At 43.5% G+C, this 26,973-nt stretch overlaps 1 protein-coding gene across 6 annotated transcripts; it reads right to left on the reverse strand.

The window, feature by feature from the left end:
* Positions 1 to 66: 66 nt before the first annotated feature.
* Positions 67 to 26,926, reverse strand: mia2 (MIA SH3 domain ER export factor 2). Of its 6 annotated transcripts, none has more exons than XM_030355889.1 (28): positions 26,680 to 26,926; positions 26,261 to 26,394; positions 26,000 to 26,086; positions 25,476 to 25,773; positions 21,333 to 21,729; positions 21,086 to 21,211; positions 20,161 to 20,261; positions 17,556 to 17,687; positions 17,363 to 17,384; positions 16,532 to 16,620; positions 15,652 to 15,723; positions 14,988 to 15,098; positions 14,759 to 14,830; positions 14,407 to 14,511; positions 13,772 to 13,894; positions 13,141 to 13,281; positions 12,948 to 13,038; positions 12,722 to 12,789; positions 12,465 to 12,535; positions 11,856 to 11,957; positions 10,937 to 11,033; positions 9,696 to 9,763; positions 9,275 to 9,360; positions 7,904 to 8,017; positions 7,513 to 7,659; positions 4,087 to 4,254; positions 3,007 to 3,180; positions 67 to 1,243 (listed from the first exon to the last, which is right to left on the reverse strand). In XM_030355889.1, the coding sequence occupies exons 4-28, from the start codon at positions 25,509 to 25,511 to the stop codon at positions 996 to 998; spliced, it is 2,961 nt and encodes a 986-aa protein (XP_030211749.1). In that variant the 5' UTR covers positions 25,512 to 25,773; positions 26,000 to 26,086; positions 26,261 to 26,394; positions 26,680 to 26,926; the 3' UTR covers positions 67 to 995. The 6 variants fall into 6 exon arrangements, with proteins under 6 accessions (XP_030211749.1, XP_030211747.1, XP_030211748.1 ...); XM_030355887.1 differs by lacking the exon at positions 21,333 to 21,729 and adding an exon at positions 24,654 to 24,860; XM_030355888.1 differs by lacking the exon at positions 21,333 to 21,729.
* Positions 26,927 to 26,973: the final 47 nt, after the last annotated feature.

Below are 26,973 nucleotides of genomic sequence, written 5' to 3' on the forward strand. Positions count from 1 at the left end.
TGGCGCAAAGTTCCTATTGTCACTTCATCCTGTACTCCTGTGTAATTCTGAATTAAAACACACAGATGATTTCACAAGCAATGTTTATTACATCTTTCTCTTTACAATACAAATTCCATCATTGTAACCTCTGGCCCTTCAAAAGGCTGCTCTTCCAGTCACTGATCCAATATGTATCACCACGGACGGCACATAGCGCACAACATTTTCCTCCTGTTGCCCTCCATTTCAAATGACCATTCTATTAAGTCAGTCAACTAATCGCTGAATTTAAAAGGTAACAATTTGTTTCATTTTCATTCACATTCTAGCATAATTTAGTCCTCACTCAGTCTTTAACGGACCAGTGATACAATCCGATATCCAGAGGTCACATGATATTTACAATTGAGTAAAGATTATCTACAGAAAACTATATTCTCATTTTTGTTCAGGTGAAACCAAGAGGACTGACATGGGCAGATTACAGCTTGCCATTCTTCTCCAATACTGTTCAACCATACACCATATTCCCCTATACAAACGGTCGTCCGGAGGGATCTGACAAAGAATTAAGGTGGCGAGGCTGGTTGTTTCGGTTGATAATCAGTGTTTGTCTTTTGACCGTCAGCTCAAAAACAGACAGAGCGTGTATATGTGCTCACATGTTGTTCCTGCTGCGTAAGTCTCACACAGGAAACGGAAAAACAGCCCGCAGAGGTCTACCAGACACCATCACCATGGCGACGACAGACGGGAAACACCTGTTCACCGCAAACACCAGCAGCGAAGACAGAGAGGAAGGAGCGGAGAGGAGAACACGTGAAGCAGGAAGGATGAGTAAATGTGAGATGAAGCAGGTTTATCATGTTGCTGCTCAGAACAATCATTAAAGTGAAGACGTATCAAACCCAAAGAGGGAAGAGCATCCAGGATTCTCAGTCTCCTTTAAAATGTCGTACCAAACCAGAATGAAACTCCCCTAAAGGAACAAGGAGGGGCAGCCCTTCAGAGGCTCAGAGGAGCTGGTGCGGCGAGGGAGCCTGCCCGCTCGGCGCTGGCGGTGTGGGCGTCTGTTCTGGGGGGCTGACCCGGGGGTCCATGGAGAGAGGAGGTAGATGGGCAGCGGAGGCTGGGGGAAAGGGAGGGCGCACCCCAGAGGGATAGGGGGACGGCTGGTTACGAAGGAGAGGAGGAGGGCCGCCTGGGGGCAGCATCCGAGACGGCGGGAACATGGCCCCTGGGTGTGGAGGAGGGCGCCACACTGGGGGAGAGAGAGAAACAGAAGAGTTGGAGGAGGAGGAGGAGGAGGAGGGACAGTGTCGCCACGCCGCAGAGAGGACAGGGCACAACGGAAGGTCTTGTTTTATATAATGTGCCGTAATGGTAAGCGTTGTGTGCTGCACCAAAGGTATTCAGCAGTGCTGGAAGTTACAAGGCTGCATTGGGCCCCGGTGTGAGTGCCTGTACACGCCCATATGCTGGGGCGGACCCTGAAGAGCAGAGCTGGGATGAACACACCAGCAAAGCCAAGACTCAATTAAAGCTGCAAGCAGCATTTTACGGGTGCCAATCCGAAAGCCGACCAATAAGACCCTGTCAGACAATTAAGACCCGAACAGACCATCAAGACCCTGAGGCAGACCATGAAGACCCTGTCAGACCATTAAGACTAATGACGCAGACCATTAAGACCCTGACGAAGACATGTTAATGTTAATTGATATAGCTCCCCCTATCTGGGTACAATTTGGAGAGGTTGCATTTTCAGTTAATTGTTTCACCGCTCCCTATAGCCCGATATGGATACAATTTGGACGATTTTGAGCCTCTGGGCTCAGAGCCTCTCGCGGCCATGATGTTTGGTCAATCGACTTCATTTTACTTGAGCAGTTGCAACTTTGGTCCCCAACAGCCAATAAGTTGGTCCCGCTCAAATCAAACACACCTTCTATGAACTGTGCTGATTTTAGTCACAGGCGACGCCGCAACGCCCATTTCGATGCCATGCCCTAATTGAAAATATGTTGACTTTATAATCCGTGCATGGTTCGTTCAGAAAATAACAACAGAAAAACAAAAATAGATAAATTTGTAGGCTACACCAGAAGGCAGAACGCAACGAACGAAGAAAGAAGAGCCAACCACCTAAACCAGCAATAGACAGTCAATTATATTTAGCCTTAGTTATGGCCGCACTTGAAACATATGGGGATTTTATTCGTGAACTATTTGACAATGGAAAGGCACACGACGAGACCAGTACCGCTCTAAAGCAATCTGGTGCACCGAAGTGCTCCGTTACGACGGTGAGGAGGTTCTGTGAGGAGCACAACCTTCGAAGAAGAAATCTAGTTTCTTTCTTCTTCTATGTAGCCTATTGTACAATATGTAGGCTACTTGTCATTTAGATGTATTTTAATGTTTTATGACCAGCTAGGTTTCTTAGTAAACAGCCACCTGGAATATCATGGCGGTCTTCTCCACGGTCATATCGTCCACTCACAGACTAAGTCGCCGGCTCCCACGGAAAACAATAAAGCTGGCCATTGTAGAATGCGAGACTCAATGGAAAGTTTGAAACGTCCTTATATGTATTTTTTTAAAACCACGTGCCCTTTTCCCGGCATTCATTGTGGTTTTATCTAAATATCACACAAACAAAACAAGCAACTGAATTATTCAGTATTCCCGTTTTGATTTAAAACGGGAATACTGTATTGTGTGCTACAGTATTCCCACAGTATACCGTGCGTCTGTCTCGTACGGTGTGGAATGAGAGCTTGTGAAGGGACTATTACGCAGGCGTGCTTGCTGCGCGCCTGCGTGCTTGCGCAATAGCATACTGGCTGAGAAGGCAGTATCGCTGTCAAATCTGTCCCTGGGAAAAGTAACGTGGCGCCGAATTGAAAAAGGAACTATGTTTCGTTACTATATTTTCAGTAGTTGCGTGTAACTTCCCCTAAATTGACCAAGAAAACGGCGATTGTCGCCGAAAAGCAACAAGTTTGCAGGTGTGCTACTCACTCGGCATCCTGGGACCGCCATCCGGCCCCCTGGAAAGTGGTGGGTAGAAATCATGGGGCAGAGGCCCATGGGGGCCCCGGCGAGGGAAGGGAGGTCCAGGAGGTCCGGGAGGGCCGGCGTCTCCCCCCATGCGGCCCTCGACCTCAGGCCTCAGCTCAGCAAGACGGGGCTGATCTGGGATCACCACAACACACTTTATTACTCTTTATTCTCATACTAAAGGACTAGGAATTCAATAAGCATCACATTAAACATTAGTTAAGAAGACACACAAGTTCATTCTGAGAGGACTAATGTGTGCGCACAGAGCATGAGGCTGCAGCTTTGTGCCGTCTCTACTCATGGATCACACAACGATGCGCTCCAGAGGCTTTGATCCACCCTAAACCACAGGGGAAGGCATCAGGAAGAATATTATTAAAGATCTGATATCTTGATATTTTAGGGTTAATAATTGCATTTGGGGGTACTACTAGAATAGGGTTACATGCCTGTATGCTAAAAATACCCCTTATTATTCTAACACTGTTCATTTCTGCAAAACCAAATTCAGCATCTTTCAAAAACGTTCTGATTTGTATCATGTCGCTTAAAGGCCCGGCTCCCGAGTAGCCCAGTCTGCTGTGATTGGTTGAACGCTTTGCGCCTCTTTCGGCAAATCCACACCCCCTGAGAAGTTGTTAACATTGCGGGTAGCCGGGAGGCGGGACTTCTGCCCTTCAACACCGGCCACTGCATAGTCTGAGGTCACACTGTGGGGTCAAGCGAGCTGTTTCACGCATTTATTGAGGGGCGTTCTCGGTTTGCGCGAATACTCCCCCTGGCTTGGACTTAGATTTTTCTAGTTTAGCAGACGTAAAACATGTATCAATACGTCATATACCAGTCTAAAGCAAAGGGAAAAGTCGAAACCGCACCCCTTAAAAGGTGTTTAATAAAACAACAATATTGGGCGAACCATAGTCCCAATTTTAACCACTGCTTATCTAAACAGAAAACTTTTAGTGACTGTGTCATTTCCTTTCGTCTACAGTGCGAAAAGAAATCAAAGATTAAGGTGGAACATCGCGGGAGACATACTGTCCATGGGCATGGGGGGTCCCGAGGGTCCAAGTGCGGCTGGGTGGCCCCTGGGGGGCCCTAGCGGCATGGGTCCGGGTGGTCCGGAGTGCAGGAGATGGGGGGGTGGGAGGCCCATGGGCGGGGGTCTCCGGTACATGGGGGGCCCGGGATCTGGGAACATGTATCCTAAAGAAGAGAAGGAGGAGAGGAGGGGGTGTTGGAGGGAGAGAGAGATAGGGAAAAGGAAATCATTTCAATATCAACCCGTTTGTAATGGCTGAAAGTAAGGTCTCTCTCTCTATATACACGCATATAACGATTTTTGCGCTGCCAAAAATGCCCAATTTATACCCGCCTTTCCCCCAGCATGGTCCGCCCTCTTTGACGAGGGGGGATTATACCACCTCGGTTATACACTGGCAGTGGCAAGACAGTGAAATTGCAGGGCGTGCCAAGCATTTTTACACTTGGCAGTGTAAAAATGCCTAATGTTAAAGAGCCAGGGAACCCAATAACACTGTTTTGGTTTAAATGGGGTCATGTGTCTTATATCAACATATTCATCTCTGTTACTGAAATAAGTCCCGAATTGAAAGAAAAATCTCCCCAAAACACTATTTGATGGTTCCGCTCTGCTGCGGTGGCAGGTGGCGTCTGTTCCTGACGTCAGACTACCTATACCCAGAGGTAGTCTGACCTCACGGCTAAGGGGCGCCGGTGGCACAGCGTTTTAGGGCTGGCCCGAATGCCATTTTTCAGGCTTCGGAATACTCGTTGGTTTTTCCGAGCGAATATTCAAATACTCGTTCCAGAAAAAAACACCAGCAAAAACAACATTAATAATCCCTATATACTCCCTGGAACCGATTTTGAAAGTATCTGCATATTTTGTTGAAGATTTAATAGCTTTTGAACGTTAATTAGTAGGCCTAAGTAGGTTGACGTTCCTTAGTTTTTCCCTGTGAAAGCGAACAGCTGTTGCTCCGTTCCATATCAGCTGTTCTCTGCCATCTCAGCCCTTACGGGAGCTTTTCAATTCATCCTGGAACGTGGATCTTTTCAGGGAATTTGTACAATAAATCCATAACAAATACCGAATATTGATTGTCTTATGTGTCCATATTATATCCATTATATTGACCGGGTATTCCCAAGACGCTCACGCTCTGCAGCAAGCCAGTCACAGTTGATTGGCGCGGCGCTGTACAGCGAACGTAAACAAACAACTAAGCTAAGGTTTGTAAGCATTACTTTTCCTCCAGAGATCCCGCTAATGTTGTGTTATAAAGTGAAGGGAAACAAGATATCTATTCTTCCTCCACCTCTATCGCTTCTCTGCTTGGTGTCGCTGACGCTTATAGTTTGCCTATAAGCGTAACGTCACGTACGTGAAAAAAAAAAAAAACGAAGCTCTGAATACTGATTTAAAGTGGAAATGAAGCACTGAGAACTGTGTCAATTTTTTGTTTGTTTTTTCATTTTTGGAAACACATGGATTTTCATCAATACTGAAATTCAAGTAGTTTCACCGTAAAATGACATGTTTATAACGACTTTCGCCTCTAGGGCGCAGCCATGTTTTAAAAACGCAGGCGCTACGTCATCAGAATGGTTGGCTCTTTAAAATAAACATGTCGGATATTGGAAGAAGAACAGGGGGGTCCTTTTGTATTGCCCCTGGCTGTTCAAACGAATTTTATCGGTTAAAGGAGAGCGGTAGAATAGTTCATTTCCATGTAATTCCCGTCAAGAAGCCTGAAGTGCTCCGAAGATGGTTAGCTGCATTGAAACGCCTCAGCCCCCCAATGGGAACAGGGCAGAGAGTATGTAGCGACCACTTTATAGAGGCTGATTACATCGAAGAGGGAGCTTTTTCTGAAGATGGGAGATTTGTTCGCCGTCCCACCAATCGCCTGAAGCCAGATGCTGTGCCAACTATTTTTAATTTTAGTGGATATAGTGCTGGAGACTCGGACATACCCGTCAGATCGGACCCGGGCGCTGCTCTTATGCGCAGCGAAAGAGCGCAGAAACGTGCTTGCCAGGCAGAGGAACGAGAGGTACACTTAGCTTCTACTACTAGAGAAACAGATAAATTAGTACAAGTACACTCACTGTTTGAAGATTGTCTTGTTTGCAGACTAGCTCGCTCCATGCTCTTGATAATTTCTAATCCATCGCCAAAATAATGCATTGTTATCGGAAATAATCCATTTGCAAACACCGTCGGTTGCACTATTTTCGCATATTCATGTGCACACCCAAATGGCACGACAATTACTTGTATCATGAAATTAACAACTGTAAGGCAGCGTGGAGCCCAGCTGCTGCACCCGTGTACTTTACTTTTCTTATCTTATTATATTATAATAATTATTATATATATATATATATATATATATATACATAAAAAATATAATAATATATAATGTGCAATATATATACATATCTTACACTGCATTACTACAGGTTCATTTCATGGCAGCAGACACTCTCCATGTCAGTGGACATAGGGACACAAACCCCACACAAGCACCACCGATTGTTTCCTGTGCGCTCAGATACATCTCTCTCTCCTTCATCTATTTCTCCTCCATAGTCAGGCTCTGTTGGGGGCACTAAAACTCCGACTTCTCTTACTGGCTCAAAAGCATAGGCAATTGGATGCCTGCCCTCATTGGTGGGTCTATCCCATTCGTCCATATCCATTTTGTTGAGGCAGTAAGCTACCTGTGATGCTATGAGCCGCTATGTAAACAACATAGAATGTTAATACCAACCATTCTCGTGACGTCATCGTATTCTGAAAACAGAGATGGCGGCGCACAGGCTGAAAACATTGTAATTAATGCAACGTGTTTGTGCTTCATTCTGAATAACGGGACATATTTCCGACTTTATTTGTATTTATGGTATATTTAAATATTTAACTAGTGCTATAGACATGTTTTATTTGATTGCTTCCTTTCCACTTTAAGCTTCGAATACAAATTTTCCGAACGATTATTCGAATATTCGAATAATTCGGGCCAGCCCTACGGCGTTTGTGGACGTGTGGAGCTCTGTCTATGAAGTTATTCAGCTTAATATGGATGTGTGTGTGTGGATGTGTGGAGCTCTGTCAGTGTGGTGTGTTTGGAGCTCACTGGCTCTTTAAACACAAAATGATAAAAGTGAAGGTTTTAAAAAAAAACGAACCTTAATAGACGGTGACACGTATCATAGTATCGCTGGATATCGCAAAACAAGTCCAAACCCTCTACACTGACATTTGGTATGCTCGTACGCAGAATACAGGCGCAAGGTTTACATAAAAATGATAACCACCATTCTGGGTCGTACTGGCAATATTTTGACATGATCCATTGGGACAAAGGAAGCAGTGCATTGTGGGTGGAAGTGGAGCAGGTTGGATATTTTTTGAATGCTCTCCGACGCACGCACCTGGAGGTCCGAGGTGCCCGGGAGGCGGGGGAGGGCCCCGGCGGTCCCTCTCCCATGTGGGAGAGTTGGAGCCATCAGAATGCGGACCACCGCTCCGCTCCATAAGCTCCCTCCCACCACCAGGGGGCTCTAGTGGGACACGAGGCACTGGGAGCAGACAGAGGAGGCACCGGTTAAAAACAGAACAAGAAAGACACAGAAGCAGCGAGAGAGACAGAGACAGAAACACAGAGAGAGACAGACAGAAACACAGAGAGAGACAGACAGAAACACAGAGAGACAGACAGAAACACAGAGAGACAGACAGAAACACAGAGAGAAACAAAGACAGAAACACAGAGTGTGAAGAGAGTACAGTGCCAGCTGTGTAACTGTGTGAGAGTGTGTTAACCTCTGGGAGACAATCTGGAACAGGGTCCTTCCATCAGAGTTGGGGGAGACAGGAAGGGCCTGGTCTCTGAGGCAGGGCGACCCAGTGGGGAGGGGCCGTAAGGGGATCGCTCACCTGGAGACACAGCGAGAGAGAGCAGAGGGACAGAGGTAAGGAGGAGACTGGGCTACTGTGAGCTTTACAGTCAGGTTACTCAAAGTGGGGGCCGTACTGCATGTTCATTGGTGCCGCGGAAGGGTCCAAGGCTTGATCATTCAATGACATCAAATAAAACGCCATAATATCAATTTCAACATTATTTTGTAATGTTAAATTGCTTTGAAGTGAAACCAGCAATAATTAAAATGTTATTTGTGGAACAAACAACATCCCAGTTCATTGTTGATTCAGGGCGTAACGTCAACCATTATCCGTACTGTCAGCAGATTGCGGAGGGCAGGTAGGTACAATGGATACGTTTTAAAGAGAGTGCATCCACCTCCACATGTAGAGGCAGATGAAATTTGTTGATTATTTATTTTTTCCCAAATTCAGTTTTTTTCCATTTAGTTGTTGGTCGAACACACAGGGCCAGTGAGTTTATGGGACGCTGCTGTCATTATCGGGCAACGCTCCTCCCTGTTGCAATGCTGCGCTAGAAACAAGCTTAACTTCTCGTCTTGACTCTTGCACTACAGTAGATCTGGTGTTTTAAGGAGGCATGTTCTGTTAACACAGAGCTGTTCCTTGTTCTTCACATGGGCTTTAGTTCTTAAGAGGTCATCACAGGTATTTTTAATTGTCCCTCAATAGTAAGTTCACACAATTAGCTTGAAATGCAGTCAGAGACAGGTACATGTGTCGCATTAAATTGATGAGTTGTGCGGACAACAAGTATCATTATATTTTGTGAACTTTATGTTGAAAGTTTGTTGCTGATATTTTTTGTTAATACCAGCCAATTTCCCAAAGGTCTTTAGAAAATTCTAGAGGATTTATTATTTACATTATGGGAGGCATAAATACGAATATTTCTGGCTGTGATAGAGTTGTGACTGAGGTACAGACATTTTATGCACTTTAGTTGAAGGCCTATTCCTAATATATCTGTTCATACTCTGTTCACTGGTTTTTCAAGCACTATAAAATGAATTGAATTGAAGAGAGCTAATTTGAATAAAACAAAAATTAGATAAACATCACCTTCTCACATTAATGACTATTAGTAAAAGCCGTAATGGCCTATCCAACATTTCACAAGTGTGTGTGTGTGTGTGTGTGTGTGTGTGTGTGTGTGTGTGTGTGTGTGTGTGTGTGTGTGTGTGTGTGTGTGTGTGTGTGTGTGTGTGTGTGTGTGTGTGTGTGTGTGTGTGTGTGTGCGCGCGCGCCCACCTCTGAAAGGCAGTGGTCTAGCCAGGCTGTCCAAAGCATAGGGGTCCTTGTCGATGCTGTCCAGTTTAAACTGCGTATCTGTCAGCCTGCACACAATCATACACAGAGTTCACCACACGTCAACTGAAGTGTTATGTTCCTCAGGGTCGGCCTGGCAACAGCGGCTCTCTCCCGACATCCATTTGGTCAGTAAAGAGGCAAGAGAGTTTGGACAAGAACGGGGTATGTAAACTATGGGCTAGACAAAAAAAGTTAGATGACATTCAGACCAAAATGTCCGTGTTGCAACAGAAAGGCTTAAGAGAGAGAACGGCAATTGGCAAAAATAAAACATTCAATGAATTAATAAAAACAGAGGAATCAGGTCACAAAGGACAGAAATAATAAAAGGCCTATTGACAGACACGATGAAAGACGGTACTTCTGTCGGAGCAGAGTGTTCTCTCTCCGGATGTCGGCCAGGTCTCGCTCTGCGGAACGCGCTGCCAACTGAGAGAGACACAAGGATCAGTGACTGGAACATGTTTATGTGTATCAAATCCAAAGATCCTCTCTAAGGCCCAATCCCATTTCTACCCCTTCCCCTTACCCCTTACCCTAGTTTTGAATGGGTAAGGGGAAGGGGTAAGGGGAAGGCGTAAGGGGTAGAAATGTGATTGGGCCTTAAAGAGCCAACGAAGAGGTAAAAACCCGATGTATTTGCCCTTTCTCTAACCCTTTCTCCCCACAATACAATGGGAATGCTCAACGCCTCAACGCAGACGTTGGGACCTCTATAGCAGAGGGGGAATGCAGGATCCAACAGAAAGTTCAGCTTTTGGGACATGTATACTATATATCACTAGGGGGGGGGGATGCAGGATCCAACAGGGGGGGGAATGCAGGATCCAACAGAAAGTTCAGCTTTTGGGACATGTATACTATATATCGCTACGGCGTGTGTGCCACTTTTCATATACAACATCGCTCAATATATCGCCCATACCGGCAGTACTAAAAAAGTTTCTGCCGTTCTTGAACGGTAACTGCCGTTCCCAACAATGGTATGTGACACCAGCACGGCCCGCCTCCTCCGTATAATTTCAAGACAAGTATTGCCTTAAATGTAAAGCTATATATATTTGGTCTTTATTGACATTATATCACAACATAACGCCGTAAATAAAGGGATTATACGTTATTCTCGTCCGATCTGATGTTAGGATATTTGCGATCTGTTGTTGTTGCTTTTGAAATGACAGATGCTTTTGAAAACAGCGGGACTGGCTCCGATGGCAGTAGTTAGCCTAGCCACCTAAACAGGTCTATTTCGGTGGCTATAGGTAGAGCATAGTCTATTGCTAGATGGTATACTGAAAACGGTCAAACCGCGGAGTGTGGATTGATGTACACTCCAAGTCTTGAAATTATACGGAGGAGGCGGGCCGTGCTGGTGCCACATACCATTGTTGGGAACGGCAGTTACCGTTCCTGAACGGCATATGCCATGGTATGTCAGTGGTCGCGGTGGCACGTGCCACATGCCAATAAACGATCTCGGCGTCTCACCATATTCCAGCTAAAAATGTAAGCAACTAAGATTGAAAATGGTACGCTTCTGGTAAGTGTACGTATTTGTAAGGCGATGTTGATTGCAGACGATAAGGAACGCTTGGTACTGACCCAGTTATTGTGAGCCTTCTTCTCGTGAGAGGAGATCTGAGTCTGGTACGACTGCTTGGTCTTTCCCAGCTCTTCCTCCATGTTCTCAGCCTGCTGCCTGGGGGCCAAACAATACTGGACGTTAAACTCAGACCCAAGCACCTGCCTTCATCATCACGGTGCATGGGTGGTTGCATATATCTTCCTCAAAAGGTTAAATGTCTGGAGGTGTTCACTTCATGATGTGTACAACAAAAGAAGAGCAAACACAAATGAGTATAACTGAGGCTTAAATCCTAAAGGTTTTGGTATGTTAAACTTGATAAATGACTAAAACAATTCATCATTTGATCATCTGTAACAATCTTTTCTAAGTTTCAATCAATCTTGCTTTGGTGCAAAAGCCTGAGAGGCGGGTAGAAGTTGCCGCTACACAGTTGAACTACTTGGGCTCAGTGTCCAACAGGTGAGCATGCCTGCCTTCACCTGGCCGATGCTGATGACATAATTTCAGGGGTGCCCTTAGGTTTGCCTAGGGTTGTTTTAGCTGAACTCTAGGGGGAAAGCCCAGCTCAAATATCCTCCCATTTCACGCTTTTTTAGCCCAGTCTGCTCTGATTGGTCAGCCCAAAGAGTTCGACCATTCGCAACAGAGAAGGCCTCTGTTGTGATTGGTCGAACGCTTTGCTTGTGTGTCAACAAATCCACACCCCTGAGAAGTTGTAAACATTGTGGGTAGCCGGGAGGGGCGACTTCTGCAATTCTGCAATTCTGCAATGCCCACTGCAAGCTGTTTCACGCCTTATTGATTTTTTTCAAGCTTAGCAGACGTAAAACATGTATACATACGTCATATTACAAAAAAGCATAACATCACCCCTTTAAGACTTTGGCTCCCACAAATTGAATATAGCATATTCAAAAGGAGATTTTCTTTTACCTGTAGTTGTCTAGTTCCTCCATGGCCAAAGATATATTCTTATCTGCTTTGTTCAGCTTCTCCTCCTTCTGCAGGCGCTCCTTCTCTTCCACCGTTAACAGTCTGAAGACACACACACACACACACACACACATGAAACACCTCCCCTCTGGAAGCATGTACAGCTGTGGACATCAACTCCTGTCGTCATTGGATAAAGTATATATTGTGTTTATATATGCATCATTCAAAAGTTGGGGTCACCCAGACAATTTCATGTTTTCCATTAAAACTCACACAACAGTTTTCAGCTGTGCTAACATAATTGCACAAGGGTTTTCTAATCATCAATTAATTAGCCTTTTAACACGATTAGCTAAACAATGTACAACTAGAACACAGGAGTGATGTTTGCTGGAAATGGGTCTCTATACTGAGCTGTAGATCAGCCATTTCCAGGTAGAATAGTCATTTACCACACAATGTCTACAGTCTCTAAACATTCTTTCATTTCGTTTAATTTAATGATATCTTCATTGAAGAAAACTGTGCTTTTCTTTCAAAATAAGGACATTTTTAAGTGACCCCAACCTTTTGAACGGTCATGTATATGGCCGTTTGTGAGTGTACCTGTGCAGTTTCAGCTCGTTCTCTTGGTACATCTCTGTCATGATCAGCAGTTTCTGCTGCAGCCGTTGGACCTGAGACAGCGTGGTGAGAAATGAGTCAACAAGGCACCGTGGAGGTTCACCATTGGAGGTGTATCACACAGATAACACATTGAAGTAGCTCAGTGAGGTTCTAAGACTTATGAGCGATGGCCAGCAGATACCAAGTTGTACAATTGAAGTTGGTCAATAAGTTAGCTAAGCTTCTGAAGGTCCCACCTGCTCGGTGTAATGCTCCGCCTGTGTCTGCAGTGTGGTCCGCTCCTCCTCTAGCCCCTTGATGCCCTCTAGAGAGAGACAGACACCGTGATCCGGACACATTCAACTCATTTGATGAGAACCATTTTTTTAGAAACAAGCCATGTTTAAGCAGTCAACCGATTTCTACATTGAGGGTCCCATTGGGATAGTGGGAAAGAGTTTTTAAATTATTTTTAGAACTCACGTTGGAGTTCTTCTTTAGCTTGGATTTCATCGTTCAGCTTGGCAAACGTTCTGTCCTTATCTTCATCCATCGATTTGAGGTCTGCATTCAACTACACAAAGAAGAAAAACAAAATAAACAAAAGATAGAATCCAAGTTACTTAGAATACAAATATAATGCAGCAATAGCAATTTAATAAATCGTAATTAACACCTTTGCAGCATAAATTAGCTTCTGGACTTTCTGAAGGTGCTTCTCCTTCTCATCCCCGTTGGACTCGTCTCTCTCTCCTTCGTCGTCCTGCTCCAGGTCAGAGTCCAACGCCTTCATGCTCAGCAGACGATCTGTCAGGTACTGGGGGGGGGGGGGGGGTATGCAGCAGACAGGGGTTTAGTTTAGATGTGGCCCATCGGCCGTCGACTGTAGGTCCACTTAATCAGAGACTAAGAGATCCATTAGATTGTGGCCGTCGACTACACAGGTCCTTTTACTGTTTCCCTTGCAGGAACAATTGATTGAAGACTGATTCAAAGGGATACATGTGGTGGCACCGTTTATAAACTTTCAGACCGTTCAGACCTTTCAAAAAATGAATAAAAGATAATCTTTGGTTTGTTGTGCTGCAGCCGAGGATAAACAATCCTTGGTATATAACTAAATAAAATCACAAAGACCAGGGACAGGGTCAGGGTCAGGTTCATTTAATTGGACCCATGAATAACATGGATAACCAATTGAGTCCACATCTAAAAGTGGAGAAATACGCTCAGGCACCATATACCACATAGGCCACATCTCTACACAACCAATCAAGCCTTAATCCCAGTGACAGGGTGGCCAGTACCTTGATGCGATGGTCCTTGGTGTCTACGTCCTGCTGCATCCCTGTGTGGGCGGCCTCACACCTCCTCATCTCGTCCTCCAGCTCACTCACGCGCTCCACCCAGCCCTCCATCTGCTCACTCAACTACAAAGATTGGGGAGCAAAAAGGGCAATCAGATCTCAGCATCATCATATCTTCCCACCAGGCGCAGTAGTGGTCTTAGGGTGCTCCTGCTTGAACCTGTGATCCAGCAGTCACAGGAACTGTGTTCTCTTCATCAACATTATCCTGGCCTGCTGAACATCCATGTCCAGCAGCCTCTCTATCCCAGTGCAAATCATTCTTAGCGTCCTCAGGTCAAATATAACCTGTTTCTGTAGCTTGGTATTGTCCAGTCTACATGCATGACCTACATATTTTAGATGTTGTAGGTAGCAGAAGTCACATATTGGGAGGGTATCCGTTATATAGCGCAGCTGTTAGAGTACTTCAAACTCCAGTCCAGGTCACCTTTGACTTGTAATTTTGGGTCAATATGCTTTCTTCTGCCACTCATCCATCCTCTTACCATCTCAGCGGTTAACAGTTGATATTTTCCCTGACGGGGATTTGATTTACTGCAACTAGGATACCCTGTAGCGTGAGTGCGACCTACCTGCGTGTTGCTCTCTTGGAGCAGTATGTTCTCCTCTTCGGCTGACTCCAGGTTCCTCTGGAGACGCTCACTGTTCATGTTGTAGATCTTCAGAGTCGTCACAGCCTGAAGAAGAAACACACACACACACACACACACACACACACACACACACACACACACACACACACACACACACACACACACACACACACACACACACACACACACACACACACACACACACACACACACACACACACACACACACACGAGTGGATGAGAGCAGACAGGGGTGGAGGAAGGGAAGAGGAGCATGGACCGGCCATAAGAGGAGAAAAGTGTAATTGAGGGGGGGAGGGGAAGTATCTACCTCTTCTTCTTGGGCCTGGAGTTCCTTGGTTTCTTTTTCACTGGCTTTAATGCTTTCCTCCAGCTCGGCTATCTGGAGGAACGGTGGCATAAAACACGAGCGATGAACACTCTTCTATTGTACAATATTAATTCATTAGGGCAATATTTGTTACACAGATGTCGAGGTAATAATGAATGAGTGATGTTCAAGTCTGCGTATTGTCCGGTCTGCGTGTGCGTGTCCCTACCGTTCTCTCTTGCTGTACCCGATGCTCTCCATGTATTTTCAGTTGTTCTTTCAGAAACTCCAAATCCCTCTCCAAGTCCTGATTTGAACTCTCCAATTGGCTGAACTGGAGCTGGAGAAGGGATAGAAATACAAAAAGGGAATGAAAAGAGTCAGTGAAAGGTTAAACAATGACATATATTTATAAAAATATAAGTATTTTTACATGCCAATACAAATTCTTAAGATTGCTTGTTATAGCTTTCTTGTTAAGAATTAATGTACTACTGTCTCAACAGCAAGCTTTACTGTTTTCATGGTAACGACAATGTCAAAGACATAGGCCACATATCGCAGAAAAATACAGTGAATTAAGAAAAAACTTTGCAACTCTTCTTGTCAAACTAAGGCTTTACATTAGTAACGCCCTGACCCAGCAGTCAACACAGTGCCTAGCATAAATATGAGCTAAAAACATACATGTCCATGAACATTAACGTGTCAATACACTAAATAGACCCACATTAAAGAGAAATGCACCTGCTGCCAGTAAATACGGTGATACAATAAACGTAGGTAAAAGGAAATAAATAATAACAACAGCAGTCGAGTAGTTTCAGCATATCCTCTGTCGAAGTGAAATTCAAACTACCGTTTTTAACACCCTTGGTTAAGTTCAGACTAACCTCCAGCTGTTCTGCTTTTTCAGTTTGGGCCAAGACACCACTGTCCCTCAGCACACCCTCCAACTCATCATACTGCAACGCACACAGACACAGTAAGCCATTAAGGTAACAGTGTGTAAGATTGAGCCCCCACCAGTTAGAAGGCAGGAGACTTGCAGCATTAAAAATACGTAATAACAGTGTTCTGTCCATTCTTATCTGGCTGTGCTACTGCATGATGAACACCCGTTGCCCAGCCGGCTGGAGTGGGAGGGGTTTTGGGAGTGTCGATTGTACGTTTCTTGTAACCCAAGTGAGGTACGGGCTAGCCCACGTTTTATATTTGTAGAACATATCAGCTACACGATGTGATCTTATGATAACATTATTGAAATCACTATCGATCAATAGTGACGACAGATATGTCCAGGTAATATTAAGCTACAAACTAGTGGACATGGGACATATTGAGCCTTTAGCTGTCGGCCTCCACCATGCCATAGTCAGCTCTATGCTTGTTCTCGGGGAATACTCATTTCAATAGAATGTGACCATTTAGCCTTTAAGGGATTTATAGGAAATAAGTGTTAGTCTTTGGCTCTGATTTGACTATTATATAAGGTGTAATCTTGGATCACTTCCACTATGCTACTGGGGGAGCTACTCTGCTACTCTGATCCTGGGCCGGAAACCAAAACCTTTTCCACTCTCTTAAATGTTTTTGCCCAGACAGGACTTTTTAGCTTGTCTTCCCACTGGGAAAGAAATAGCTGGCCAAGTTAATGTTCTCTGCACATTATTTAACATTATTTAGCACTATATAACATTATTTTACTAAGACAAAGCCATTGATTATAGTGGATAGTCACACGTGAAAATAGAACCATTATGCAGTAAATACCTCTGTCTGGACCTTGCTGACAGCCTCCAGGACTTTACACTTGTCATTCAGCAGGTCTGCTATGTGCATTGCCACACGCCTCTCTTTACCTGGGGGACAGTGCATCATAAAACACGTGTGCACACACACACACACACACACACACACACACACACACACACACACACACACACACACACACACACACACACACACACACACACACACACACACACAAACTGAGTGATGGCCAAAGGGGTTTGTAGTATGTAATTAAGGGCCGTTTATACATCTTATAAGGATTAGAACAAGCTATAGGATGGATTTCTTCCAAATGACAATTGTTGTCACCCCTTTTTTTGTGTGCTTTCTGATGCCAGGTAAAAATTGGTTGAATCTGACCTCAACAAACCCCCAGCAGAAGGATAAACCAACCAATCAGATAAAACAAAACCTTTTGCTCCCCCCTTTAAAGATTTTTTCATAAACATACACCTAATCTTGTATGCATGCAGCATTGAAATTTTGCAAATAGTATAAGTGAAACCAAACCACAGGTTCACGAAGACTACAACTAAACTGGTCTGTAATTTATAGTGTGGAGACAAGGACTAAGATGTCGACGTCAGTAACAGTAGATGACACACAGATGTTTGGAAACCTTATTTTTACAGTGTCTAAGTCTACAGTGCAGAGCAAACACAACAGACTAGTTATTTTGGCTGTCAAGAAAGTGATCATGCACAGTTTGCGATATCAACTGTTACCGACAGTTGAGTGTGTTTTAATACTCTCAACGATATGTTTGACGTCATGTGCAACGATATGCATCGCCTCATGCAGTTTACCTACCTCGATACATTCTGCTTTTGACCTGGGTAAATGGAGAAATAAGACATGACAAGTTAGCAAATTATACAATTGATTGGATGTGGATGTAAGTGATTATTGAGATTGGCACTAGAGTGCCATGTTGCCATAAACACATTGTTCTATTGTTTGTTTGTAATTTGTTGGGTTTGTTTGTTTGTGTGCATGCACTCACAGAATTACAAAATCGACAGCTGAACATCCATATAGTGACCAGCCCCACCAGGCTGGTGATGATGACTGGTTCCCATGGCACTCCATATAGGTCAGGTCCAGGTCTGATGTCGTCGGGCAGCACCAACACCACCTGGGCGGGGATTGACATTGGAAGCAGCCTGTTGACTCATCCACACTTGACTGCTTGTGTTTGGGTAAATAGACAATTTGGCAACATATCATGAGACTTGCTGCTTTGTTATACCTATTAACCAGTCAAGTGCATAGTATATATCACATTAATAAGCCTCTTTTTCGGATGTAGTGGCTTAGTATAATAGAGAAACAGGGAGTAGTTGAGCTAAACAGATCTGTGCCATAGCATTTATATAGAAATGAGTGATCATACAAATAAGCCATAGCAAAACGTATTTGGGATGCACTGTATTATTGGTAGTTAAACCATTGTAAAGTAAACTCTTTGAATTGAATATGGGTTAGTTGCACTATTAATATAGTAACTTACCAAAATTCATTTATAAACTTGGTTTCAAACGCATAGGTCCATAAAAGTAACAAACACTCAATGATAGTAACACTATATGACAATCATAACATTAAGGAAACCCTTATTGATTATCAATGAAATGCAACCTCAAGGCAGAGGCCCACAACACATCAATCGACAAATTTGGGATCAAACAGAGGTTTACAGATCATCAACATATGTTTTGAATCTAAACATCATCTTTTAACAGCATTTTCCCCATACTCTGACCCTAGAGACTAGCATGGATAGTTGCCATTGAACACTACACTTTACACTTTTCACTGCACTTTACACTTTACTACACTTCATTATTTATTATGTCCACTGTTTTAGTTTATGTTATTATTACTTACTTTATTATTGTTATTATTAATTGTGATCTATGCTGCTACTTATTTATTCGTATCTATATTTACTTTATCTTGTATTGTTGCTGCTATGTGGCTGTTGAGGAACCAAGCCTAAGAATTGTACTCGTGTTTAGTTGTACAATAATATGATTCTGATACTGACCCCAGCTGTCATTCGTATCCATTAAACAGAACCAATAACAAGCCCTGACAAACGTGTCCTGTGTCCTCCCTGGTGTAGAGCCTGGCTGCTAACAACCTAGATGTACATGTCTGGATCATATGCGACTAGGACCACCATCACAGCTCAAACTGTAAAGTATAAACAATGACAAGCCGCTCACTGCCAAGTTGTACGTGTACGTGTGAGCTAGCTTAGCTACAGCTAACCAAAAAGTGCCACATACATCCTTCACCCTCGCCACGGCGATGCTGTAGTAAACCTCCGCCGCGGACTGGAAGTCCGACTCTATGCCGGCCAGTTTGTCGCCAGTTGACAGTTCCGCCATCTGTATATTATTTCATTTGAGTTTATATTTATATTACGTTCTGCCGGCACAGTTATAATGAGACTGCTCAGCTCAGCTGTCAACCCGAGCTAGCAGTAGTAACGATGCAGCGTTGCCAGATTTGGCCAATTACCCCGCCCTATCTGACATTATCAGGTTGGACGGGAAATCGGACCCAATCTGGCAACACAGTAACGACGCAGCACTGACTTCAAAACACCGGACCCTCAAGAGTACTGTTTAATGTTGACTCAGAATAGGCGTGAATACAAAAGTATATGCATCGAGTCACATCTGCGTGACGTATTTAGTAGCACATATTTTGTACACGTTTGAATAAATGAATACTTTTATTTGGAAATAATGCCTTAATTATTGACGCTCCCGCCCCCCCTTGTGATGAAATGGTTTAGTCCACGACACCGATTATAGAAGGACACACACTGGCACGGACACCCGAAGCAGAAAGTGACACCCGTGCAAACAGGTGTGATCAAACAAGGAATATGATCTATATTCCTTCAACGTGTCAACCTCAATAACTGACCTTTAAGAATAGTTGACACAAAGGCTCTCGTTGAAATGGGGACACACGTTACACCCACCAGCTTAACAAGCAAGCTCAAACCCAGCTGACTTAGTTTCTTTAGGCATTAGTTCCATATCAAACTTACCACGTCTGATTCGTTTACATCCATGTAAAAACAACAGCTTAATGGGGGTGATCTTAAGCACACCCACAGACACAAATGGCCACACACACACACACACACACACACACACACACACACACACACACACACACACACACACACACACACACACACACACACGCACACACATACACACACACACAAACTGAGTGATGGCCAAAGGGGTTTGTAGTATGTAATTAAGGGCCGTTTATACATCTTATAAGGATTAGAACAAGCTATAGGATGGATTTCTTCCAAATGACAATTGTTGTCACCCCTTTTTTTGTGTGCTTTCTGATGCCAGGTAAAAATTGGTTGATTCTGACCTCAACAAACCCCCAGCAGAAGGATAAACACACACACACACACACACACACACACACACACACACACACACACACACAACACAGCTTAATGTCGTAAATTCACATGCCCCGATAACTTTCCAGCTGAAAATTTACTTGTGGACACTTTGTTATCAGTCTCTAAGTTAGAGCCCAAATATCGAAGCAAAACTCACCTGCACAATGAGCGTTCTGAGCAGCTCACTCACCGCCAGGAGCTGGAGAATTACATCTTTTGTGGAATGGTGAACAAAATCCATCAACTGCCTTATTACCCCTGCAACCACCAACAGAAAGGTCTTAACAAATGCCACTTTAAAATAATATAATTTGATGACATATCTAAGCCATTCTTGTTATTTCTCGTTGCTTGGGATATTTTACATTTCAGAGGAACAAGATAAGAGATACGATTTAAAACAGTGTCCTCAGAGTGACCAAGTCAGAAACACCAATGTTAATTTGCAAAATGTACCCGCCAATTAATTTTACGCTGGATATTCCAGAGCAAAACACTAATGCTAACCCTGGACTGGATCCACAAGCTCGAACCCAACCCATGATTGTCCTTGAGCAAGTGCTTTGTTTGGTCTATTTTTGCATGTTTCAAGTAACAGGGCAGTCATTATTTTAGTTTGAGCATATTGAAAATTCAAAGAAAATGTGTTAATAAATATTTGTCAGCCTATGCTAAGGATTAATTTCTCTACTGTTTTGTTTTTTTTCAAATGAAGGCCAAATACAGCCCCCAACCCTTGATTTAGTAATGGCTGGTGGTCAATTAAAAAATTATATTAAGATTATTATTTACATTTAGGGCACTTAGCAGACGCTTTTATCCAAAGCTACCTACAATCAGTACATTTGTCAGAAGAAAGAGAAACAACAATCGTTGTAGGTACATAAAATATATTTATCGATAAACATTTACAATTGCTATGTAACTGTATTTTATATGCAATTTCATCTAATTGAGCCAAAATAGATATGCAACAAATTAATTTCTCCTAACCAACCCTTGTGTATTTTGTAGTGTGTTTCTTTAATCTAGTTGTTTGCCTTTCCATTCACATGTCAAATCATTTGTGTGTTCATATTTACCTGGGTGTGTTGGGGTCTTTTCTGATACACTTTCTGTTGATCCTCTTGTCTTTCTTGGCTTTCCCATGGCAGTCTGTTTATCATTTTCTGTCGAGAGACAAGGTGTGCTGATGCAGCTGGCATCATCTGTACCAAAAAGAAAAACATAAACAATGTGAAACAGGGACCAACTACAATATTTTTTTAAATGTCAGAAAAACACCAAGACTAACAGGGAAATAAGGTAAGGGAATGTAGATCTGAATACCTTCATTGTCTGTGTTAACAACCTCTGATTGGCCAATGTTGAGAATTTCTTTAACTCTGGCCAACAGTATTTGAAGTTTCTTCAGGCCAGTGAGCTCTCCAGTTTGTTCTGTATTGTCTTGCCTTTGTGCCAGTTTGCCAACTTGGTAGAGCAAGAGACTTTCCATATCAAGGAGAAGAGACCGGTCATTATCCATGTCTTCACCAGTGCTCTCAGGATTTCTGAGGATAAAATCCACCCACTGCAGTTTGTGTCGACCGAAGAGCTCAGTTAAAAGGGCGGTCTCCTCGACGCTGAAATAGCCTTGGAGGGCCTTGGGTTTTGTCGGAGCTGTCGCTGTGCCTTCTTTAATTGGTACTTCTGGGGCTGGATGTTGAGAGTGTTCCTGGAGCGGAGGCTGTAATGTGTTGGAGGAGACAGGGATGTTGGGTACAACTCCTTTTCCGAGAGTTGTATCCGCGATAAAATGTGTAACTTGTTCAGATGTCAAAGAACCCTCTGGCCTGAATGTCTTCCCTATGCCACTGCTGTCAGGAATTGGCTTCAAATTATGGTTTTCAGCACTGGGGGTTGGACTGAAGTAACTAAAAGCATTTTTGAACATACCAAAAGCCCCACCAACACTTTCAGGCCTAACTGTATCTTTATCTTCAACGGGAAAGTCAGGTTTCAAAGAATCAACAACAACAGCCTGCACTGAAGAAACTGCATCATTGTGTGAGGCTGAAATCATACTAATGTCATCACTGTTTGCAACAATGCTATCAGATTGTTCAGTTATGCTTACATCATAATTATCAGAGTTCACATTTTCGCCTTCCTCTACAATTGTTGTGACCTGATCTGTGATAACGCTTTGATGATTAGATTCGGTCATCTCATTTATTGAAGGCTCAGGAAAGGTGGCCACACCTGAATACAGTTGGTCAATATTATCTGGTTGAAATTCGTTTGTGGGACCATAATCTGACTCCTCTTCTCTGTAAAGTTCATCCATGATAATCTGGTCCTGTTTCATACTTTCTGTGGCTCGCACTTTGCTCTCATTATCTCTGATCCAACTCGAATGATTCTTAATAGCTAGATGCAGGCTCTCCGTATTTTCCATTTGCAATTTCTCCACTATTTCAGTGTCTTCATCTCTCTCTTGCATTTCCTTTCCCTCAATTTTTAACACAGTGTCACTAATAGTGTTTTCCACAGTTGTCGATTTGGGATTTTTCGCAATCTCAAATAGAGAAACCAACGGCTCAACACTTTCGTGAAAATTGTCGCTATCAAGGTCATCGCCCCCATCAGCTGTCTGAGCTTCTGTTACAGGTTGTTCTTCATCAAGCACTGCACCTATCTTAAAATTGTCTAAATGTTCACCGTCTTTATTATCACAACTGCGTTCACGACTCCCTGCCATTGGTGGAGGACCAGAGGGTTGTTCTATGGTATCCATTTTAGTAAACCCATCGACTTTTCCAGTATGTATATCATGAGAGGTCAAACTTGTGTCATGAAACTGTGTTGAAGCAAATATTTGTTCCCCTGCTGAATTAGCTGGTACTACGCCTGGGTTGAGGGTTCCTGTTTCAGTTTTATCCTCCTCATGTTTACCACCATTGCCATTAAATACTGCTTTTACTGATCCTTCATCGGTTTCTAATGAATATTGCCTTAAATCTGGATCATTTCCCTCCTTGGTTTGTTTAGAAACGTTCTCATCTGCCTCCATCGTCTCTCCACCCTTTTCATTGTCATCATAATCATCTTCCTGATCTTGTGACAGGACATTATCCAGTTTAGACAGAAAACTGTCACTTGAGGGATCCGTCTTGGGATCCTTCTTCAACCTGATCTGGAGAGCTTTGACCTCATCAAGATTAGCTCCCTCTGATTCATCATCTGTAATCAACATGCTAATACTATCTGACACATCATCAATGTCACTATTAACATTTAGTGACAATGTGTTTCTCAAATCTGTCTCGATTGGACTTTCCTCTCTACTTTGTTCAAGTGAAAGGTCACTGGTGTTGGACAAAGTATCCTCTTCACTGTTTACTCCTGCTACTAGCACTTTAGTTTTTGTTTCAACTCTTTCTGTTCCCTCTTTATCCTGTCCTAGCTTGGCTTCATCAGTTCCCCGCTGTGCACCATATCCCAGCGATTGTGTCACAGAGGAAGCTAAAGAATTGTCTGCTTCCTCTGCCTTTGCCTCCTCCTCATCTTCTTCTGGGGTGTTCTCATCAGGCACTGCACCTATCTTAAAAGGGTCTAAATGTACAACGTCTATATTATCACCACTGCGTTCGGGGCTCCCTGGCATTGGTGGAGGACCAGAGGGTTGGTCTATGGTATCCACATTAGGATACCCATCCACTATTCCAGTATGTATATCATGAGAGGTCAAACTTATTTTATTTTCCTCAGATTGTCTTTCAGAGTATCTCAGTGTGTGTTTAGATTTGCCAGCCTCCTTGAGGCTAAGCTGATCGAGGGCTGTGTCAGTCCTCAGCTCTACTGCTTGTTCTACTCGAGTCGCAGCAGAGATAATGTGTGTGTTCATTTCAATCATTTCAGTTTCCTCAGTTTTTCTTGCCACACTGTCAGATAAGGCCTCAAGATGGGAACTATTGAGCTCTTCAGCTTCAAAGGTGAGGTGGAGTCCATCGTCAGTTGCCTGAACTGTCTCTTCTCCATTTCTGGAATTCATGTTATTCCCTTGATTTTGTTGCATTGGTATTTGGTCCCCTGCTGTATTAGTTGGTGCTACGCCTGGGTTGAGTATTCCTGTTTCAGTTGTATCCTCCTCATGTTTAGCAGCTTTGCCATCAAACACTGCTTCTACTGACACTTCATCATTTTCACTTTCTAATGAATATTGTGTTAAATCTGGGTCATTTCCGTCCTTGGTTTGTGCAGAAACATCCTCATCTGCTTCCTTCGTCCCTCCCCCCTTTTCATTGTCATCATAATCATCTACCTGATCTAGTGACAGGAAATTATCCAGGTCAGACAGAAAGCTGTCACTTGCGGGATCCGTCTTGGGATCCTTTTCCAACCTGATATGGAGAGCTTTGACCTCATCAAGATTAGCTCCCTCTGATTCATTATCGGTCATCAACATGCTAATACTATCTGACACATCATCAATGTCACTATTAACATTGAGCGACAATGTGTCTCTCAAATCGGTCTCGATTGGACTTTCCTCTCTACTTTGTGGAAAGTCAATGGTGTTGGACACACTATCCTCTTCACTGTTTACTCCTGCTACTAGCACTTTAGTTTTTGTTTGAACTCTATAATCTGTCATTATTATTTTCTCACCGGGTTGTTGTTGTGGGAGTGATGATGGTGGTGGTGACAGACAGGTGTCCACGTTGTGGATGTTTGTAGGCTCTCTCATGTCCTGGATCATTTGCGATGGACTGGTCTCTATACTCTGGAGCACTGCATGTTTTTCCATGTCAACATCTTTTTCTTTCCATTCACTTTCCACTGTGTTGTCCATTTTGCCTGCAGTCTTACCAAAGCCTAAAACATCCCCAATCCCAAGGTCATTCCAGGAGTGAGATGGGGAAGGCTTTACATTATTATTTTCAACCTCCTCTTTGTCAGTTTTTGTTTCCTGCCCTGAAACCTGACTGGTAGAACCAAACCCAATCGCGCTTGACAATGAATCTCCGAGCCAATCAAATGTCCCAGGAACAGCCATCTCCTCCTCTTGTTGGTGGCTTTCTAGGTCCAGAGCAAACTTCCTACTCCTAAATGTCTCTTTTCTTTCCTCTTCCTCCACTATTTCAATTTCATGTTTCACACTTTTTTCAGCATTCTCTGTTCCCTCATTTCCATAACCGAACCAGGAATTCATAGTCGAGGTAAAAGCTGATTCGGTACCCCCAATTTCTGTTCCCTCTTCATCATGTCTTAGCGTGGCTTCATCAGTTTCCCCCTGTTCAACATATCCCGGCCATTGTGTCACGGAGGCAGCTAAAGAATTGTCTCCTTCCTCTGCCTTTGCCTCCTCCTCCTCTTCTTCTGGGGTGTTCTCTATCTCTGCATGCTCTGACCCTCCTTGCATACCCAGGAATCCTGTCACTGTTGAACCAAACCAGGAGGATGATGATGAGGAAGAAGAGGGAGACCCACCTTGCTCGTTTGGCTCATGCACGTTTCCACTGCCATCCCCGGGATCCATGTTTTCAAGTGTTCCGGCGGAATCTTCAGTTTCTCTGTGGTTTTCAGACAGCGCGTCTCCGTGGTTTAACTGAGACTGATCTTGTGACATTGAATCCTCTTTCAGTTTGGTGTCGGGACTGCCATGGTTGGCTTCAGAGTTAGGGTTTCCCTGATGGTCATTGTCAACATTGCCATCATCTTCATCCGTCTCCAGTTGGCTTGAGTCCGTGGGATAGCCATTCTCGTCCAGACAAAAGAAGTCAAATTCCTAAATCAGAGGATGAGAAGACATAATATATTAGTTAGGTCCTTGAGTAATGAGAGAAAGATGCAGATGAAGTGCATTTGAGACTTCAAAACATTTTTTTTTCATGTCACATTCATCGCATATCTACTGTCTTTGTTGTGTTTCCGCCTATTACACAATAACGCTAAATGTCACAAAATGTATGATTGTGAATTTATTATTTAATGTACAAGATATGACTACGAACCTGCGTTTGTACAACTTTCTCTGCAGTTGCATACACCTGCTCCTCCTTGACAGTGTCTTTCGGAAAATATCCAAACTGTTTGTCAATCTGAAATAAAATGTTAAGGAATACACTGATTTATTATCATGATAAGTGGCAGTAGGAGTAGTAGCAGCATTGAAATTATTGGTGTTCTAAATACCCTAATTGAGTTAACATCGGGCAATCTTAGTAAATAGATACAGAAATAGAGGTACAAAAGAGTTTAAAGGTTGGACGTACACTTCCTGCCCAGAGGTCCTGTCTCCTTCCAGTCAGCTTATGGTAAACAAAAATGGTGTCTCCTCTGTTGAAGCTCAGGAACCGGCAGTCCTTCCCACGGTGGTCCTCAGTGGCCTGCACTCTGCTCATGAGGCCTACACGCAGGCAAATGGATAGGTGAGCTCACACACTCCTGTGTTATGAAAAGTCACTAGTCTAATGAAAGACAATTGCTCAGACACGCGGGCCATTTCATGACATTAAACTCACTGAAGAATCCCTGACAGAGATGTGTTTCCGTCTTAACACTAGCATGAGGGTAGAGGCAAGCTCTGCCATTAGTTCCGATGGGATAACGATTCAGAGTTAATAACAAAAAGAGAGCTGTAATGTCGACATTTTAAAGAGCAAGGGGACGTCAGTTAAATCTTAACACTTACTTTCGCATTCAGCATCGCCGCAGATTTTGTAGTCGGACAACAGGGAACATGACATATATGGTGAGAATAATAAGAGGATCACAAAGGCGCTGTGCAGGCCACGGCCAGACCATTGAATAACCATACCGGGCGTTTTAACAATAATGGCTCAAGGAACGAATCCCCATGTTCGACAAATACCTAGGTTATTGTGCCACCAAGGTGGACATTGACTCCAGATAGTTGCTGTCACGATCGGCTCAAAAGCAAATGAAGAGAGCTGAGATAAGATAGTTGAAAATATGTTGATAAATC

Source organism: Gadus morhua, chromosome 5, assembly GCF_902167405.1.
Source record: "Gadus morhua chromosome 5, gadMor3.0, whole genome shotgun sequence".
Lineage (NCBI taxonomy): Eukaryota > Metazoa > Chordata > Actinopteri > Gadiformes > Gadidae > Gadus > Gadus morhua.

Excerpts from the sequence above, each read along its gene's own strand:
- mia2 (XM_030355885.1), bottom strand. The coding sequence starts at position 24,060 with ATGCAACAAAATCAAGGGAATAACATGAATTCCAGAAATGGAGAAGAG. Across the intron at positions 21,212-21,332 it reads TGTTAACACAGACAATGAAG|ATGATGCCAGCTGCATCAGC; the intron begins GTATTCAGATCT and ends TTTTTGGTACAG. Across the intron at positions 9,361-9,695 it reads AACACTCTGCTCCGACAGAA|GCTGACAGATACGCAGTTTA; the intron begins GTACCGTCTTTC and ends GATTGTGTGCAG.